The following is a 20,170-nucleotide window of genomic DNA, read 5'->3' on the forward strand; positions in this document are numbered from 1 at the left end:
TCCCCCTCTCGCGCGAAGCGCGAAAGCTATGATGTTTCCTCATATTATTAGAGAAAGAACACGATTCGTTGTACCGTTGTCGACTCTAAATAAGCCCTATTAATTTCGTCTGAATTCAGTTTCCCCCTCTCGCGAGAAGCGAAGAAGCTTTGACGTGTCCTCATATTATTAGAGAAAGAACACGATTCGTTGTACCGTTTTCGACTTTAAATAAGCCCTATTAATTTTGTTTGAATTCAGTTTCCCCCTCTCGCGCAAAGCGCGAAAGCTTTGACGTTTCCTCATATTATTAGAGAAAGAACACGATTCGTTGAACCGTTTTCGACTCTAAATAAGCCCTATTAATTTTGTCTGAATTCAATTTTTGGCGTTTCATCACAATATAGAGAAAGGAAGACGATTCCTCACACCGTTTTTGAATCTTATTAAGCCCTATTCATCTGAATAGCGCGGAAGCATTGACGTTTCCTAAAATTAATAGAGAAAGAAGATGATTCGTCGTTCCGTTTTCGACTCGTCTAAATGAAGTTTTTCCCTTCCACGCGAAATGTAGAATTTTTGGCGTTTCATCACAATATAGATTAAGGTAGACTATTCCTCGTACCGTTTTCGAATCTTATTAAGCCCTATTCATCTGAATTCAGTTTCCCCCTCTCGCGCGAAGCGCGAAAGCTTTGACTTTTCCTTAAATTATTAGAGAAAGAAGACGATTCGTCGTACCGTTTACGACTCTTAATAAGCCCTATTCATCTGAATTCAGTTTCCCCCTCACGCGCAAAGCGCGAAAGTTTTGACGTTTCCTCATAATATTAGAGAAAGAACACGATTCGTCGTACCGTTTTCGACTCTAAATAAGCCCTATTAATTTTGTCTGAATTCAGTTTCCCCCTCTCGCGCGAACCGCGAAAGCTCTGACGTTTCATCACAATATAGAGAAAGGAAGACGATTCCTCATACCGTTTTCGAATCTTATTAAGCCCTATTCATCTGAATTCAGTTTCTCCCTCTCGCGCGAAGCGCGAAAGCTTTGACGTTTCCTCAAATTATTATGGAAAGAACACGATTCGTTGTACCGTTTTCGACTTTTGATAAGCCCTATTTGTCTGAATTCATTTGCCCACTCTCGCGCGAAGCGCGGAAGCTTTGACGTTTCCTTAAATTATTAGAGAAAGAAGACGATTCGTTGTACCGTTCTCGACTCGTCTAAATGAAGTTTCTCCTTCCGTGCGAAGCGCGAAATTTTTGGCGTTTTATCAAGAAAGGAAGACGATTCGTCGTACCGTTGTTGACTCATAAACCTTGTTTGAATTTATTTTCCCCGAAAATTTTAAACCTCTGATTTCTTTAGCTGATATTATAGGAAAGTGAAACTTCGAGAAAATACAAGTATTGAAGTTGTAGTCACTCTCGAAGTCGTCACAGCGGATAAGAAGTCACAGTTCGTAGGGAAAAAAAACTTGTCGGCCGACCGACAATATACATCTCACTGACTTCAAACTTCTGCATATAGTACACAAGGATCGAGCAAGAATACCGACACAGCTGACCCGACACAGCAACATATTTACCCGTGTCTTTCTTGCTCCCTCGACGAGACGATTCCACCCAACAACCTCCTCCTCTCTCATACTCTTACCTCCCCTCTCTTTCATCCCCCGTGTCTTTTGTTTCCCTTTCACTCTTTTTTCTTCTTTTTTTCCTTTTCTTTCTTTTCTTTCTTTTCCTTTTTTCCTCTCCTCCCTCTTTTTTCTTGTTTTCCTCTCTTTTCTTTTACTTTCTTTTCCTTTCTTTCCTTTCTTTTGCTTTCTTTCTTATCTTTTCCTTTTCTTTTTTCTTTTCTTTCCCTTTCCCTCTCTTTTTTCCCCCTCTTTTTTCTCTCTCTTTTTCCCCTCTCTTTTTGTCCCTCTCTTTTTTCCCTCCCCCTTTTCTCTTTTTCCCGATGGCAGCGCAATTTTACCGACAATATCCTGACAGGTGGGGGTGTCGCACCCCCACACCCCCCCCCCCCCCCTTTGGCGACGCCCCTGGGTATTAGAACAACTCCTATAGGTTGATTTTGTTTTCGAAAGCAGTTGCGATGGGTTAGTCTAGTCAACATGCACACAAAAGCATAACCCTGCTCCAATTAAGGGCCTCCCCTATTTTCGATTACTGCAACTAACATATCAATAACGTGACACTGTTCGATTATAATCTTCGATAAACACTTACCCTTACCAACGAAATAAGATGTAATTTCCTGAACGTATTCCTCGTGAATGAATGTGCTGTTCTTCGTGCATTTGAATAGTTGATGTACAGCATCGCGTGTACACGTCACGTATTATGTTGAAGCGTATTATAATTGCTTACTTAAGCATGAGGGTTCAGGAAAAACATAATTATTGTTTAAGGTCGAGTCGTAAAATACGTTTGTGACATATATACCAGCAGAGAAATAACAGACGTATGGGCAGTGATGCTTGTTACGTATGACTGATGCATAATAACAAGTTTGCAAAACCAGAATTCGGAGTCAGTACTGGGGCAGTCGGAAATTGGTTTTGATTGATGGAGAGAGGCATATAACTCTCATTTAATATTTCTTCCAATATGTACAATAAAAAAATATAAAAACTTAACAGTATGTCATGCATTATTTATGTTTACATCAATATATTTGATAACAGAGTAATACAGTCATATAAGCTAGTAATAGAAACAAATACGAAGAAATGAAAGAAAGGGGTGTCCCGAAAGAAAGCCTCAAGGGCTTGTTAGGAGGGGATCACCAGAACAAATATATATATACAAGCAGGACCCGCGGAAATCCACGGGATTCTAGAGGGGGCGGGGGGTGTAAATAGATATATAGAGACTGTCTAAATTAAAACCACCAAGAACTTTATTTGCCATTCAGGCCATCAAAAAATATACATGTTAAGCGTCCCCGCCCGCTTCCTTTTTGGGGGCCGCCTCCTATTTTTTTTTTTTTGAAAGAAAAAAAAAATGAAAAGCACCGCTAAAATGTATTTCTGATTCTAAAAAAAAAAGAAAAAAAGGGGGGGGGGTGGTGGGTGGTTTTACTTTTTTAAGGGGGGTTTACACACATAAAAATACCAAAGGGGGGGTTGAACCCCCAAAATCTCCCCCCTGCGTACGCCCCTGTTATAGGGTATTGGAACAACTCCTATAGGTAGATTTTGTTTGCGAAAGCAGTTGCGATGGGTTAGTCTAGTCAACATGCACACAAAAGCATAACCCTGCTTCAATTAAGGGCCGCCCCTATTTTCGATTAATGCAACTAACATACCAATAACGTGACATTGTTTGATTATAATCTTCGATAAACACTTACCCTTACCAACGAAATAAGATGTAATTTCCTGAACGTATTCCTCGTGAATAATATTGCTGTTCTTCGTGCATTTGAATAGTTGATGTACAGCATCGCGTGTACTCGTCACGTATATATCTTGAAGCGTATTATAATTGCTTACTTAAGCATGAGGGGTCAGGAAAAACATAATTATTGTTTGTGGTCGAGTCGTAAGATACCTTTGTGACTTATATACCAGCAGAGATATAGTAGACGCGTGGGCAGTGATGCTTGTCACGTATGACTGATGCATACTAACAAGTTTGCAAAACCAGAATTCGGAGTCAGTACTGGGGCAGTCGGAAATTGGTTCTGATTGATGGAGAGAGAGAGCATATAACTCTCATTTAATATTTCTTCCAATATGTACAATAAAAAAATATAAAAACTTAACAGTATGTCATGCATTATTTATGTTTACATCAATATATTTGATAACAGAGTAATACATTCATATGAGCTAGTAATAGAAACAAATACGAAGAAATGAAAGAAAGGGGTGTCCCGAAAGAAAGCCTCAAGGGCTTGTTAGGAGGGGATCACCAGAACATATAGTTGTTGTGCAAGTCAAACTCTATAGTCTTGAGTAGATTTACGATGTTTTTTTTCGTCCTCGAGTAATTCTGAAATTCTATTGGGTAAGTCAAGAAGTTACTAGCTGGTAACTTCTTGGGTAAGTCCATCTCGTAAGCTCGTCTAGAGAATCTGCCATGGGCGTAGATCTGTAATTGATACCTATTGTTCAGGGGGGATGATCTATTCATTCACGTCCCCCTGAACAATAGGTATTACGTGAGGATTGACGCCCATTGAATCTGCCCTCGTCTTACGTTACGGCAAGGACAGATACTCAGTCGCGTGCGGCCCCCGACTGACCCCGAGTAGTCCAGCCTCTGTACCGTTTTCGTTTAGCGCACCCAATCAGCTGATAAAATAACACACCCTCAACGTTGAAAGTAGACCTAGTCATTCCTCTAAATCTGGACCTCGTGTGGACGGAAATTTGGGGATTGCGCGATCAGTGGAGAGACCGCGCTGTGTGTGGGGGATAAAAAAAACGAACCGACTGAGTCAGGACTAACCCCGAGCGGAGGCCAGACTTTGTATGGCACGCCACAACCGTCATAATTTATGGCACGCCACAGCCGTCATAATTGGTCGAGTTTACAAAAAAGCAGTCGAGTTTACAAAAAAGCAGTTGAGTTTACAAAAAAGCAGTCGAGGTAACAAAAAAGCAGTCGAGTTAATAAAAAGGCAGTCGAGTTTACAAAAAAGCAGTCGAGTTTACATAAAGGCAGTCGACTTTTAAAAAAAGCAGTCGAGTTTACAAAAAAGCAGTCGAGAAAAAAAAAGCTGTCGAGAAGAAGAAAATAAGAAGTCGAGAAAAAAAAGGTTGTCGAGAGTTAAAAAAAAGGGGGAGAGAGAGAGTTTACCTGGGGCAACCTTATAACGTGGACAATGATAAAACGGGAAGAGGGTCGATATTCATAATACGAGAAGAGGGTCACTATTCATAATGCGGAATGAGGGTCGCTATTTCAATAATACGAGAAGAGGGTCGCTATTCATAATATGGAATGAGGGTCGCTATTCATAATACGGAATGAGGGTCACCATTCATAATACGGAATGAGAGTGGCTATTCATAGACATTAAATAAGCAAACAAAATGATAATAAGGAAGAGAAATATTGAACGGGGGACACCCCCACGGCTGTGGCGTAGCGAATGTGGGACGAATATTTGTCGAAAAACATTTCATACGTATTACTGACAATTTTAAAGAAAATATTTCATCATACATGCACCCGAGATATATAATCATTTCTTGTATGCCTTACACAAAACCTGTATGATATTAATCTATTCCCTCATCAAAAAAAAAATGAAAATTTGTTAATTTTTGCATACAAAGCAAATAGGAGAGGAGCTCACAAGATACATGTACGTCACAGAGTTGCCAACTGGAAATGAAATTGGCAAACATATGACATAATCATGTACGTGTATGAAGTTTATTAAAAAAATGGGTTTCTCCTTGTTGCATTGCTGTAGAAGTTTTCTGTGAATTTGTAATCATGAAAAAAATGAGAAAGAAAGTGAAATATGAGTTAAAAGGTATAAGTGGGATGGAAATATATTCAGGTCCTATAAACCTAAATAAAAATTACAATAGAATCTTAACCCGTTGACTACTGAATGATCTAATTCCCATAGACTTAACACAGGGTCCACCAGGTTCCAGTAAGCGATGGGTTAATAAAAGTGTTGCTTTGTTTATTCTAGCACAAAGAAATGGAGAAAGAGAAGGAATAGACTGGGACAGAAAGGGAAAGAGAAGGAAAGAGTGGACAGAAACGGATAGAGGAATTATAAAGAGAAAGAGAGAAAATTAGAGGGATAGAGAGAGAGAGAGAGAGAGAGCGTTTGTGAGTCATACAAGGAGTAGTTCCTTCCATTTCTTAAAAAAATGAAAAATCATGGAGCTAAAAGTTGTACATATGCATGCACAAGACTTTTAACACATTGTACATGTATGAACTGGAATCTCATCAGAGCATTGGGTATTGAATTTCCATCATGATCATGACAATACAATTTATACGAAGATAGTAGATCCCAATGTGTTATGTAATGGTTCAATTTCTACCAAGTTGACCTTCATCTCAGTGGGAGGCATGCAAGTCAGCTCTGATAGTGAATGTCAATCATTGTTACCATGACGATCCCTCTCTGAGCTAAGCTCCTCCTATAAGCATAATTATTTTTGCTTGTGAGCTCACTTGTTGTCATGGAGTTATTAAAGGTAAAGACCAGTATTGGAAACGCCCCAATTTCAAAAAATGAAATGGAAGCTCTCATTACCAATCATGTGAAAGAATATGTTTTGACTAATACATGATGATACAAAATTTGCCGGGAAACCGCCTACTCATTCATATATTTGGTAAATTTGTTTCTCTCATGGTCTGTGAGAGATATAGGGTAGTCCCATATACATCTTTCTGTGTATAGTGCTTGTAACTTTACGAAGAATGGGCCAAATTTCTTATCATTTTGATGATTCCAGAACCTTGCAGATGCTAGATGCTAGATGATCAAACTTTTCTGATCGATTCCACAACGTTTCTTTCACAATGCAATCGCATAACCAGAACTGGTCTTTACCTTTAACTCCATGCTTGTTGTACTACAAACCATGTACAAACCCTGTGTCAGGAGCAGTTATAGTACATGACCTATGGTAGTCTTATAATGCAGACTCTCTTTTACGACTGACCAGGGTTTGTGCATGTGAACTAGGTTCGATCCTCTTCTCGTATTATGAATAGCGACTCTGATTTCGTATTAAGAAATTATGCTTCACTTTTTGCAATTCTCGACGGCTTTTTTTTTTTTTTTTTTTTTTTTTTTTTTTTTTTCGACAGCTTTTTTAAATTCTCGACTGCTTTTTTATCTTTCTCGACTGCCCGGTGACGGATTTTTTTGTCGGCGACGGTTTGCGTTTTCTCAGCGACAGCATTTTTTGTTTGTGCGCGCTCGCGATTGCGTGAGAGCATATATGGATAGCTAGCTAGTAACGTAGACGTTCGATCTAGATCCTATGAGTTATTCTAAAATTGGCGGGGAATGATTTCCAAGATTATCCGCAGATTTTATGTCAGTTCCTTGAATCAATTCTAGGAAATGACATAGAATCTGCGGACATTGATTGTATCGAAAGATATGAAAGACTCTTGGAGGAACATTGTCGTACCTTCAGTGCTCTGCTTGCGTCCATCATACGATAGCACCGCAAGTAGAAGCAGACCTTACTAGAGCCAGAGCCAGAGGGTCTAGGAGAAGGACTAGATATTCAACCAGATCAGCCGAGGACGCAGGTTCACACACGAAATATGAAGAATTAATAACTTTAAAGGTAAAGACCAGTATTGGAAAACGCCCCAATTTCGAAAAATGAAATGGAAGCTCTTATTACCAATCATGTGAAAGAATGTGTTTTGATTAATACATGATGATAAATAATTTGCCGGGAAACCGCCTACTCATTCATATATTTGGTAAATTAGTTCACTACATGGTCTGTGAGAGATAAACGCACGTGTCGCGCACGTGTGCGTATAGTCCCATATACATCTGTCTGTGTACAGTGCTTGTAACTTTACGAAGACTGGGCCATATTTCTTATCATTTTGATGATTCCAGAACCTTGCAGTACACACCAATACTTGCTAGATGATCAACCTTTTCTGATCGATTCCACAACGTTTCTTTCACAATGCAATGACTACGTATAAGTGGTCTTTACCTTTAAACAGCCAAACCAAAATAGAAAAATTACACTAAAGGGAACAAAACAAACGAGGAGTAAGGCTGACGTCAATGGTCATGAAACAAGATAGATATTGACAGAACGAATACATCATCACATATGAAATATCCCCCTCCCGCCTACCCCCCCCCCCCCCCCCCCGCCTCCTACGCCTATGAAGACGTCTCGAACATTCAGATGTCAGACATTTATATTTTTCCGGGAGCTGAGGTGCAGGTTTGCTTGTAATGATTTTGACTCTCAGTTGTTGTTTTTTTTGGGGGGCAGGGGCGTCGCTAGAGGGACACCCCTCCCCCATCTGTAAGGATATTGTCGATAAAATTATGCTGCTGTCGGGAAAATGAGAAAGGGGGAGAGGAAAGAAAGGAAAATAAAGAAAAGAAAGAAGAGCAAAGGAGGAAAAAGGAAAAATAAACAAAATAAAACTGGGGATAAAAGAGAGTAGAGAGGGGGTAAGAGCCTGAGAGAAGAGGGGTCGGAGTAAGAGAGGGACGAATAGGAGTAAGAGAGACGGAGATGTTGGGTGGAGTCACCACGTCGAGGAAGCAAGAAAGATGTTGCTGTGTCGGGTCCGCTGTGTCGGTAATCTTGCACGAGCCTCGTGTACTATATGAATGCAGGTCGGTGAGATGTATTATGTCGGTCGGCCGGCAAATCTTTTTTTTCCCTACGAACTGTGACTTTTTATCGGACAAAGAAACATTTTTGAAAATTAAGACAATGATAAAGAGTGGGTACAACGAATCGCCTTCTTTTTCTAATAATTAAATGAAATGTCAAAGATTCCACGTTTCGCGCGGGAGGGAGGAAAATAAATTCAGATAAGGATTAAGATAAAAAAACAGTACAACGAATCGATCTTCTTTCTCTAATACTTAAATGAAACGTAAAAGCCCCTGCGCTTCGCGCGGGAGGGGCAAAACAAGAATTAGGAGTCTGGATCAGTACAACGAATCGTCTTCTTTTTCTAATAATTTAATGAAATGTCAAAGTTTTCGTGCTTCGCGCGATCGAGAGGGGGGAACTGAAAAATAATTTGGCTCCTGGCCCAGGGTTATAGGGTTTAATTGGTAGACATTGGGACATTAGGCATTATTTTTCTCTTTACTTTTATTTTTTTTAACTTCCCAAGTGTATAGGGACATACTTATGTATTGTTTTATGCGCTATAAGAATGGTTGTTCGTTATCATTATTACTATTATTAATATAATTATTATCATTATCATCATTATTAGTGTCAAATTCCCCTTGACAATCCACTACTGGGCCTTTAAATTCCGTCACCGATTTCTTCATCTAGACGATGTCTCCATCTGATCCACGGGTCGATCAAAAATCCAATAACACCAGCGATACAGAGCAGAGCTCCCGTCAAGCAGAAACAAGATCTGTAATCGCTGGTCCAATCGAAAAGTAGTCCTGTAATCAAAAGAAAAAATAGCAAACTATTATAAATCAATCAAAAGAGGGAGACATCAACGAAGTTCAGTATTCGTTCTGAAAGACTCCAATGACTTGAAATTATAAGAGGCTAATATAACGTAAATTTCTGTTCTGCCTTAAAGTTTAAAATTGGCAAAAGATTATGTCACTATAATAATTACGATGTTGCTACGATTAATTAAAATGCTGAAGAAGAAAACAAAAATATAAATACTTTTCTTCGTCCTCTTTGACACCTTACAATGGAATATTTCTTCCTCTTCTACTTAATCAGGTATTTTTCATTGAGGGTTAACATGATGCAGCGTGGAAATCAATGAATTTTAGTCCTGCTACAAATTGAAACGAACTAAATCCATGTTGAAGTAACATACCTAGTAAATACGTTCCCAAGAGCTGTGAAATCCCCGTGAAGAAACTCTGCAAGCCGAAAGCGCTGGCCAGTTCTGAGGGCGCTGTATACTTTTTAGTCAGGACCGGACACAATGGAATTTGGGCTCCCGTCGACAGTCCGAAAATGATGGCATAGACAACAAAGGCTGGATATGTTCCAAAAGTAACAATAATGTAAAGGCTACAGCCTGCGAGTACTGAAGTCAACCCGTAGAGCTTGGTCGGTGTGATGAGTTTGAAATCGAGAAGGAATCCGTGAGTGAGACGACCCACGAGGCTACAAAGTCCCAGGATAGTGAATATGAAGGACGCCCTCAGCTCACTCACGCCTGATGATACGATGTAACTGGGCAGGTAGACATACGAAGGGAAGTATCCACCTCCCTGAAATGTTGCTATGAGGCAGAGTAGAAGAACGTTCGAATTTTTCCACAAAAGGTTGAAACCGAACAAATCGAGAACATCATTGATAAACTGACGACATTTTACCGCGCAGTATTGGCAGGAATTTCTCTTTGACTTTGTGTTGTTATCATGCTGCAGTGATGTCTTAGTTTGGAACTCTTCAATCGATTCGCGAGGCTGTATATCTTCCTTCCTGTCCATCTTGGGAATGGCAATCTCAGATTGTACATCAGGGTAGATTACGGTGTCGTCGGGACCATGGCGGACTACCTGCAATGGATCTCCAGTGTGAGCAGGATCAACCACTGACACGAGCGGTTGTAGTTCTACTGTCTCCCCATGCTCAAAAGAATTCATGGAACTGTCAGCCGGAAGATTAAGTATGATCTCAATTTTCCCATCAACTGCATCTTCATCTTCGAGGTAGTCATTCGTCAGTGGACGTGGAGCATTTCTTCCTTTCGTATCTTTTTTCCTTTTTGACCACCAGGTCAAGGGTCGGTATACTGCTGCGGTGACGCTCAGGTTCGCGACTAGACCTGCCATGATAAGAAGTGCACCTCTCCACGTGAAGACTTCAATGAGCAGCGCCATCAATGGTGATCCAGCCATGATGCCCATCCCCACTCCAGAGTATGCCAACCCGTTTGCTCGGCCCAGCCATTTATCAAAGTAGACACTGACGACAATGACAGTTCCTTGATAAACCAATCCCATCGATGTACCTATGAACGATAATAGGGTAGTAGGCAAGAATAGGCAATAGTTTTAAAATATTTGTGGCTTACACCCAGTAAATAAGATCGATTGAGCGATCTGTAATCGAAAAACAAGTCAGAAAAATCTTGGAACCAGCGGGATTTGAACCTGCCATCTACTGCTTGCCGGGCAGCGACTCTACCCCCAGGTCATCACTGGTCCATGGCACAGTCACGATGAACTAGAAACAAATACCCAAGCTCTCCTGATTCATTCTGACTTATTAATATTCATTAGTCCGCCTAACCCCGCTGGTTCCAAGATTTTTTCTGACTTGTTTTTCCATTACAGATCGATCAATCGATCTTATTTACTGGGTGTAAGCCACAAATATGTTTAAACTATTGAAATTTCTCCCAGGAAGCATTACATTTATAAAGAATAGGCAAATAAGTAAAGCAGGAAATAAATTCACAGCATAAGGGACTGGATTCTTGAATGTTATCACCTAAATTTAAGAAAAGTTCACTTTTGTATCCTTACTTTTCTTTAAACATTAAACCTTTAATAATGAAAGCATAGGCATACACTATATTATAGATGTCAAAACCTTTTCCATGTCGGACAAAGTATCCAACTCCTAAACATTAATTGTATCAATATCCATTTTTCTTTTAATGGATTTCAAGAAAAAACATTACCGACTGTATAACGTAATAACATGGTATACATGGTACTAACCAATTAAACAGGAGCATATAAAGATCTGCCATAGTTTGTTGGTCATAGAAAGCAGTAATATCGATGTCATCGCACAGAAACCACCAACAAAGACGATAGGACGACATCCGAATTTCCGATTTAATGCACCCGCCACAGGAGCTGAAAGAAGCAAAAGACATATAACAATAAAGATTTAAAAATACAAAGCGTTAGCACTCGGTCATTGATTAGGTCAGGGGGCTAATTGTATAAAAGCCAACACTGAATTGAGAAAGTACAGTGACTTTTAGCGGAAAAGGAAAATGATTTTTTGGAAGGAACGAATGACTGCATAGCAATAAGTGTCCAGAGTGCTGCGATTTATTTCTTTAAATTCGACACTTACAATGTTATCTAACTTGATTTATGTCACAGATTGTAGAGATTTAACAAAATAACAATCCATTAACAACGAGATGACACAAAAATGTAAAAAAAAATATATGGCCTACTTTGATAATGACATTCCATTGCTCTTAATTACTGAGATGAAAATGTAAATTTTAGTAATTTTACCTCACCCATCTAGCCCCATGACCGACATACTAATATTACCTATCAGGAATCTTGGTGACGTCGCTAGTGTACTGGCCCATGAGACTTGCGAAGGGGTGACTCCAAGTCTTTTCTCCCATTCAACCGTCAGGAGAGGCATGGAGGAGCTCTGCATTGACACGATGGCTCGTCCAATGAAAGCTGCTATAACAACCACCACCGCCCATCTGCCATCTACCGGGCTCGCTGATTGGCTGGGAACATGATGTCTGGTATCTCCATCAACATCAATAGAAGATGTGGACGGTTTGTTTGCCGCCATAATTTATCCGTGAGAAAAAAATATTTCAGAATACAATGAAGAATATTCTGTGAATAAATAAAGAGACAATTATTTTTAGTGTTAACAGTGTCAATATTATATTGACAAGTGGGTTCTTTCCTTAAACCTCCTTGTCATTCATTGTATATGATTGTGTCTTGGGGTAGTGGTTAATTCACATGGCTTTCAATCGTAAGGTTGAGGGTTTGAACCCTAGCCCTCCATTGATGTCATTGTTCAAGGCATTGTCATTGATCTACATTTGTCACTCTCTATCCAGGTGCACGTTGATACCTGAGCTAGTAATTTTGGTGGCTTGGCTTGGTAAATGTAATCCCCACGTGGCTAAGCCGAAAAGGGGAAAATGTTTTTCTTCATTCATGTCTTCAAAAAGTTTCATCAAAAGTAGAAAATAGATGCTAAGGAATACTCGCTAACTAAAGGTGAAACGAATAAAGTAAATTTTCTCAAATTTCATAGAGAAATATATACGTATTGTATACATACATGTATATATAAATATGAGCGTGTATGAGTGCGGGTGTGGGTATGTGTGTGTGCGTGCGGTTGTGGGTATGCGTGTGCGGTACTAACTTTAGAAAAGATGAAAAAAAAGCATTTTTAAGTATAGGGATGAGGAAAAGAAAATAGCAATTAAAATGGGAAAGCTGGGATCACATTTCTTAAAGTGGGAGCAGCTTAAGATTAATTAAGATTTGTTTTCTTCTCCACCGTGAGCCTGTTAAAAGCGTTACTCTATTTTGCGGCCTGGATAACTTATTTAGTATATTTTTCTTGAGTTGAGAATGTTGGCAGACATCCACTGAGTGAGTAGTGTGTGTGGGGGGGGGGGGTGGGTGGGTGAGTATGTGTGTGGGTGGGTGAGTATGTTTGTGTGATGGAGGGTGAGTATGTTTGTGTGATGGAGGGGGCAGGGAGGGGGCAGGATTGTTCCAGTAAAATTACCTCCAGATTTGTTTAAGTTTTTTTTGTAATATATATGTGAATAACATTTACAATTGACATATTATGTTTAGGTACTTATACGTTTACTTTGTTGCTAAGTTATATTATACTGCAAATAAGTTTTTGTTTAATTATGTTTATGTAAAATGACCAATATTGAACACGTTTATTTTATTCAATTGTATGTTATGGTTTGTATTACTCATTTGGAGAAATAAAACAAAATTGTTAAAAAAAAAAAAATTAAAGTGCGGGTGTGTGTGTGTGTGTGTGTGTGTGTGTGTATCTTCGTTATGTTTTAAAGGAAGTTCCTGGTTTGCTTCATGTCTTTTACCTAGTCATTTGGGTTGAAGGGTGACCAATGGCATGAGCAGAATGTTGAATTGGAACGGGAACTGTTCCAATTCAGTGGCGGATCCAGCCGGCGGGAAGAGGGGGGTCCCAATCCGTGAGAAAATATTAGTTGCGACTCAGCCGTCGGTGAATAAGCGGGGGGGGGGGGGGGTAGGGGGCACTCTTTTTTGGTCCAATTTTTCAGGAAATATTTTGCGCCGACTCAGTCAGCCGGTGAATAAACGGGGGGGGGGTTGAGACCACTATTTTTTGGGGGGGACCTAATTCGTGAGATTTTAAAAAAAAAAATGTGTTGTTGTTGTTGACCCGTCAGCCCCCCCCCCCCCCCCCCGTGGATCCACGCCTGCAGATGATCCAGCCGGCGTCAAGGGGGGGGGGTAGCCAAATCTTAATACAGAATTTAGTGCTGTCTCAGCCGGCCGGCGAATAAGCGGGAGGGGGGGCGCTTTTGTTTTTTGTTTTTTAAAGGTTAACTTAACGTTATTATCCTATTTTTTTTTTATCGTTTTGGGGGCTGGGGGGGGGGGGCGGGCCGGAAAAATCGCTACGTGGATCCGCCCCTGCAATTAACCCTGCCTTTTTTATATTGAAATGTTTTAAGGACTGGACCTTATCCTACAGTTAAAACGCGTGCCAGTTTTTGGAACAAAAACTCACAGCTATTCTGTCTTTGACGACCTAATAGTGTTAGTTGGAGACCATTCCTTTAGAAGGATTATGAATACATGTGATTATATTCATCCAGAAAACATTTGAAGCTAATATGCTTAATAATTGAGGAATGTCATTACTCATGGGAAAAAATGTCTTTATATACAAGTCACACCAACGAGACGGACACCAGGCTGGCAATCGACAGAATAAATATTAAAAAATAAATATTACCCCTAATGACCTAGATTAATTGGTTTGGTGTCAGCTTAGCGGTATGACTAAGGCAATGCCACTGCACAATCCAATAAGAATGTCTTGCCCGCGTCTGATATATCTTTATCAAAATTAGATGGTAGGGAGTTTTGCATATATTTCCTAACTGTGATGAAGATAACAATTTGTTATAAACGTTGTATCTGTAAGTTGAGAATAATATTGATGTAATCTATATAAGAAATGTCTATATACAGCAGACGTTAAGTATAATGGTGCGGTCACAAAGGTTTGTACGAACCATGCGTTCGTACGTCTCTTCCTGTTTTTTCATGGTCTTTTCGAATTTCCATGGTCTGAAAATCGTTCGTACGGCGTTCGTAATGGCATTTGTGACTGAGACTTGCTCGTTACCCACGTCTTGGGTTTCTGAATAAGGGGAGTATAATCTTGCTGGTACTATTTTACGTTTGGAAATGACACTAATGCCGTTATACGTACCGTGCATAGAGATCTATTTATAGATCTCTATGTTACCTTGTCACTTACATATTATATTTTACCCGCATGTTCTGCTGTAAATAATTGAATGGAATGAAAACAATATTACACGATCGCAAAGGCTTATGCAAAATATGCACTTCCAATAGCCCTGTCTATATCTTCTGAGATGTGTGAACATTGTATTGATGTACATGTACTTCTTAATCCTTAATTGATATCAAAGGAATATACCGTATAGGGTATTGGAACAACTCCTAGGTTGATTTTGTTTTCGAAAGCAGTTAAATGGGTTAGTCTAGCCAACATGCACACAGAAGCATAACCCTGCTCCAATTAAGGGCCGCCCCTAGCTATTTTCGATTGCTGCAACTAACATACCAATAACGTGACACTGTTCGATTATAATCTTCGACAAACACTTACCCTTACCAACGAAATAAGATGTAATTCCCTGAACGTATTCCTCGTGAATGAATGTGCTGTTTTCCGTGCATTTGAATAGTTGGTTGATGTACAGCATCGCGTGTACTCGTCATATATAATACATATGTAGAAGCGTGTTTTGATTGCTTACCGAAGCATGGGGTTCAGGAAAAACATAATTATTGTTTATGGTCGAGTCGTAAAATACCTTTGTGGCATATATACCAGCAGAGATATAATAGACGCGTGGGTAGTGTCTGGTCAGGGTCAGTGACTGATGCATAATAGGGACTTTTAGATTTGCACGTCGACAACTTTGACTGCAACGTGTGACGTCATTTTAAGGCACTGTGCATGCGTTACGTCGTCTCGGCGATCGAGAATGCGTCAACTTTGATTTTCCTTAATCTAGTACGTACATACATACATACATATTGATATTTATATAGCGCCTTTACATGCTCAAGGTACTAGTATGCCGCATGCGCATAACATATACAGTTCCTCAGGTAGACAAAGGAACATCCCTTCCCTGTTATTATGTAAAAATGTGTAGAACAGGTTTCACATGCATATTCACCTGTTCTACACAGTTTTACATAATAGCAGTGAAGGGATGTTCTTTTGTTGAGGGTAGAACAGGAACTGTATATTTTGTCCTCTTTCATAGTGTTACTTCCTGCATGCATGTATATCGTCGAGTGCAATCTAAAAGATTTCTAATTGTAGTCAACATGGGCAGTTAGTTGACACGCATGATCAGTCGGCGTTCGTTCGTCGTGTTCTCATCCACTCAATCTAAAAGTCCCTATTAACAAGTTTGCAAAACCTGAATCAGGAGTCAGTACTGGGACAGTCGTAAATTGGTTTTGATTGATCGAGAGAGAGAGCATATAACTCTCATTTAATATTTCTTCCAATATGTACAATAAAAAAAATATAAAAACTTAACAGTATGTCATGCATTATTTATGTTTATCTCAATATATTTGATAACAGAGTAATACATTATGAGCTAGTAATAGAAACAAATAGGAAGAAATGAAAGAAAGGGGTGTCCCGAAAAAAAAGCTTCAATGGCTTGTTAGGAGGGGATCGCCAGAACTATATATATATTTTTTAAAGAACAAAGAATTGTAACATATTCAGACGAATCATGCTAACGACACATAGAGTACCGGTGTATGGTGCCATATTGCACACCAGCCATGCCGAAAGGCCACTGAACCCAAACGGGTTGAATAGAGGCCTGTCAACAAAATAAGGCGAAGGTCATATGAATTTGTTGTTTCCCCTGTTAGCGCGTTTCCTGATAACAAAAATTGATTTTACCCCACTTATCTTATTGTATTATAGTATGTGGGAAACTGTGCAACCTTTACATTGACCAGACTTATTATATTACAAAAACGTGCAAATACGTATTATTATACAAACTCTCATTTTTAAGCCTCGACATGTTCTCTTTTTCAAAAACTGTACATTCTAAAAGTATCTGATTGTCATGTTACTCAGGTCGCACCCTGTATGTACAATTATTTCAAAGGTGTTCTGCCATCAGTATTTAAAGAATATCTTATAAATAACAAGTACGCCGAAAGATATCGAACCAGGAAATCCAGTAACCTTGTATATCTGTTCTTGTTATTATTATAATATCTCAAGGACCACTGTGAAAATACATTGGGCCTAAGTTCTGGAATTCCTTTTCTGTTGAACTTAAATCTTGCCCGACACTTCACTCTTTTAAATGAAATCATAGACATGGTATCGAGCTCCTACCGTCATGATAATTGATCAACGTATCCCTTTATTTATAATGTTTGTTCCACCTCGGGTGTTCGTTTATATTCTGTTTGACTTTACTTGTAAATGGTTTGTTAAGTCATATTCTGTGCTTGTATTACATATTGTCCAATTTATATATTTGTCAGGGTTATGCCTCGAAAGGCCAATGTCCTATGCGGTTTCCGTCCACATTATGGTTTTACTGTGATGAATTGCTTACATATTATGCTTTTGTCCTACAATATGAGAAGGTAAGAATGTTTCTCAATTTCTTCAGCAGTCTAAGAGAATCACATCATCAACTTTGCATTGTTAAGTATATAGCATAATATAATGTGAGAAATATAACTATTTATCCATTTCTTCCGGGAAAAAACCCAAACAGATTAAGGGATTAAAGAGATCACATCATCAAACTTGTAGCACAACACGATATGAGAAAGCAAAACTGTTCCTCTATTTCAACATTTCTTCTGGAAAAAAAAGAGATCACGTCATATGTTATCAAAGTGTAATATATTTAATGTGAAAATAAGAGGTACAAATATTGAGAATGTTGAGTACAAAATACCTTAGTATTAGTATAGACAACGAAATGAAATGGGATGCTCATATAAATATAATGTGTCAGAAATTTAGTAAACTTATTGGCTTCCTTTGTAGATTAAGACACTTTATGAATGAATCTGATTTGAATCTAATGTACAACACCATAATTATGCCACCTTTTGAATATGAAGACAATGTTTTGGCAGTCCACTACTAGATCCTCCCTTTCAATTTTACAAAAGCTTCAAAACAGGGCGGGCCGTGTGATAATGAAAGTAAATCCGTATTCTCATACATCCAACCAATATCTTCATGATACTCTAAATTAGGACTTTGTAGACTGCCGTTACAAAAAGCATAATGTACTATGATTGTTAAATAATTACACCCCGTCTTATATGTCAAATAATATCAAATATCGCACGTATAATTATTCATTTCGCTCGTTCCAAAATCTAGATCTCCCCAAACCTAATTCAAATAATTGCACGAGAACATTCTTCTATAGGGGGCAACACAATATAACCAACTACCAGAATACATCTAAAATGTAACTACATTATTAAAGATCCTTCCATACCATAATAACTGCTAATTTTAAGGGATAGTTGAGTTCTGTTTTCTGACCGCAAATGCCTTCAAAGTGCATGGTTATTGCTCTTATTCTTATCTATGACATTTCTAGTACCCTTTTAGAACCTAAAATTGCTATGAAGGTAATTTTTGACCACAAAATGTGTGATATGTAGCCAATACGATCATACCAATTCAGCTCCACTTCCCAAAAAATACGGTGACCGTTAATTAATTATTTAATTAAAATAACAATAATTATATATAAAAAACACGAAAATGCTAACAAAAAAGCCAACATCAGCATTGGCTGAAATACGACGTAAAAGGTGCTATTTCGTTTGTTCAACGGCTTTTTCAAATTATCTAATATTTGTGGTGGTACACAAGTATTAGACATCGTTATATTTATGGATATTTCAGCCTTCTCTAAACCGATTTTGATCAAACAAAGATGATTTTGTCATTTAAAGGCAGACTTTACTACTTCGGCTAGAAGGGATAAGACCACCCACAGAGCCAGCGAGGTCACTGTGACAGGTGGCTATCTCATTAACTCAGCTCTCATTTAACATAAGAACAGGAGAATCACGTGGGACCAACAGGCACCGATTGGGGAAGTTTTCTATATAGAGGGAGCAAGTAGCTACAAGTAGGACAGTGTGCCTTTAAATTGTATGTTCTTTCAAATTTGACACTCAGTTTTTCATTATCTCCAAACAAATTATTTTGTGTAGCGCCCTCTGCAACAGAACTCAAATGATTGTTGTGCATAACCTTGTGTGTGTGCGTGTGTGTGTGTGTGAGCGCACATGTTATTATTAATAAAAATTGTTATTTTGTATTTTTTAAAACTTATATTTATGTTGTGTTTGTATTCTGCTTTATGTCGCTTTAATTAAAATATTGTAGTGTAAGGACCCCAAGGAAGGAAAGAAATGTTCTTTAAACATTGCTAAATTGGGCTTTCCTCCGATTTTTGTCTATGTACATTTATTAAAGTTTCGTTTTGTATATTTCACCATGTATAATATCTTTATCTGATTTCGGAAATAAGAACGAAAACAACAACTACAACATCATCAAAAAAAACTTGTAGCACAATATAATATGAGATACAATACAATACGATATGAGAAACCAAAATTGTCTCTCCCGAAAAAGATTAGGAGATCACAACATCAACCTTTGAAGTCGTTAAAGTAAACTGTATAGGGTATGAGTAATATGATATGGGAACGCAATGCTGTTACGGTTTCTCCATTTTGTCATGAAGGAAAAAAGAAACAAAAGATCCCACCAGATCACATCATCAATCTTTTGCAGCCGTTATGGTATATAATGGCAAAATACAATATGAGAAATTAACTGTTTCTTCATTTCTTTTGATAAATGATAAGATTAAAAAATCATGTATAAACACATCATCAAACTTGGTAGTAGTTACAGGATATAAAAGCAAAGCTATGATAATGAGAAAGTAATAGATTGAGAGATCACGCTGGATCACAACATCACATTTGTGGTACATAGGTACCACAATAAAAAATTTAAAAAGTATGAAAGAAAGGCCTCATGAAAGAAAGTACCTCATTGACTGGTGATAATCATTACTAGTCCTTGTCATCAATCCACTTGGATGTGCCTGTTTCTTTTGACTATGACTGAGTCATAATGCTAAAGTTTAAATTACCACACATGTTCCGGCGGTCGATATTCTACAGTTACTGTAACCAAATTTTAACTTCGACCCTCGACCAAACAATTATATATAACCCTTATCTTACACCTTAAAGGTAAAGACCAGTTATGGTCATGCGATTGCATTGTGAAAGAAACGTTGTGGAATCGATCAGGAAAGGTGGATCATCTAGCATCTAGCATCTGCAAGGTTCTGGAATCATCCAAAGAAATTTGGCCCATTCTTCGTAAAG

At 38.6% G+C, this 20,170-nt stretch overlaps 1 protein-coding gene across 1 annotated transcript; it reads right to left on the minus strand.

Annotated features, from left to right (window-relative positions):
- Positions 1-8,581: 8,581 nt before the first annotated feature.
- LOC115922645 (monocarboxylate transporter 9-like) lies at positions 8,582-12,433 on the minus strand. Its single transcript, XM_030981914.1, has 4 exons — positions 11,951-12,433; positions 11,375-11,515; positions 9,511-10,659; positions 8,582-9,112 (listed from the first exon to the last, which is right to left on the minus strand). Exons 1-4 carry the CDS (start codon positions 12,210-12,212, stop codon positions 8,964-8,966), a joined length of 1,701 nt encoding a protein of 566 aa, XP_030837774.1. The 5' UTR covers positions 12,213-12,433; the 3' UTR covers positions 8,582-8,963.
- Between the last annotated feature and the right edge of the window lie 7,737 nt (positions 12,434-20,170).

Source organism: Strongylocentrotus purpuratus, unplaced genomic scaffold (genome assembly GCF_000002235.5).
Source record: "Strongylocentrotus purpuratus isolate Spur 01 unplaced genomic scaffold, Spur_5.0 spur5_scaffold_12, whole genome shotgun sequence".
NCBI lineage: Eukaryota > Metazoa > Echinodermata > Echinoidea > Camarodonta > Strongylocentrotidae > Strongylocentrotus > Strongylocentrotus purpuratus.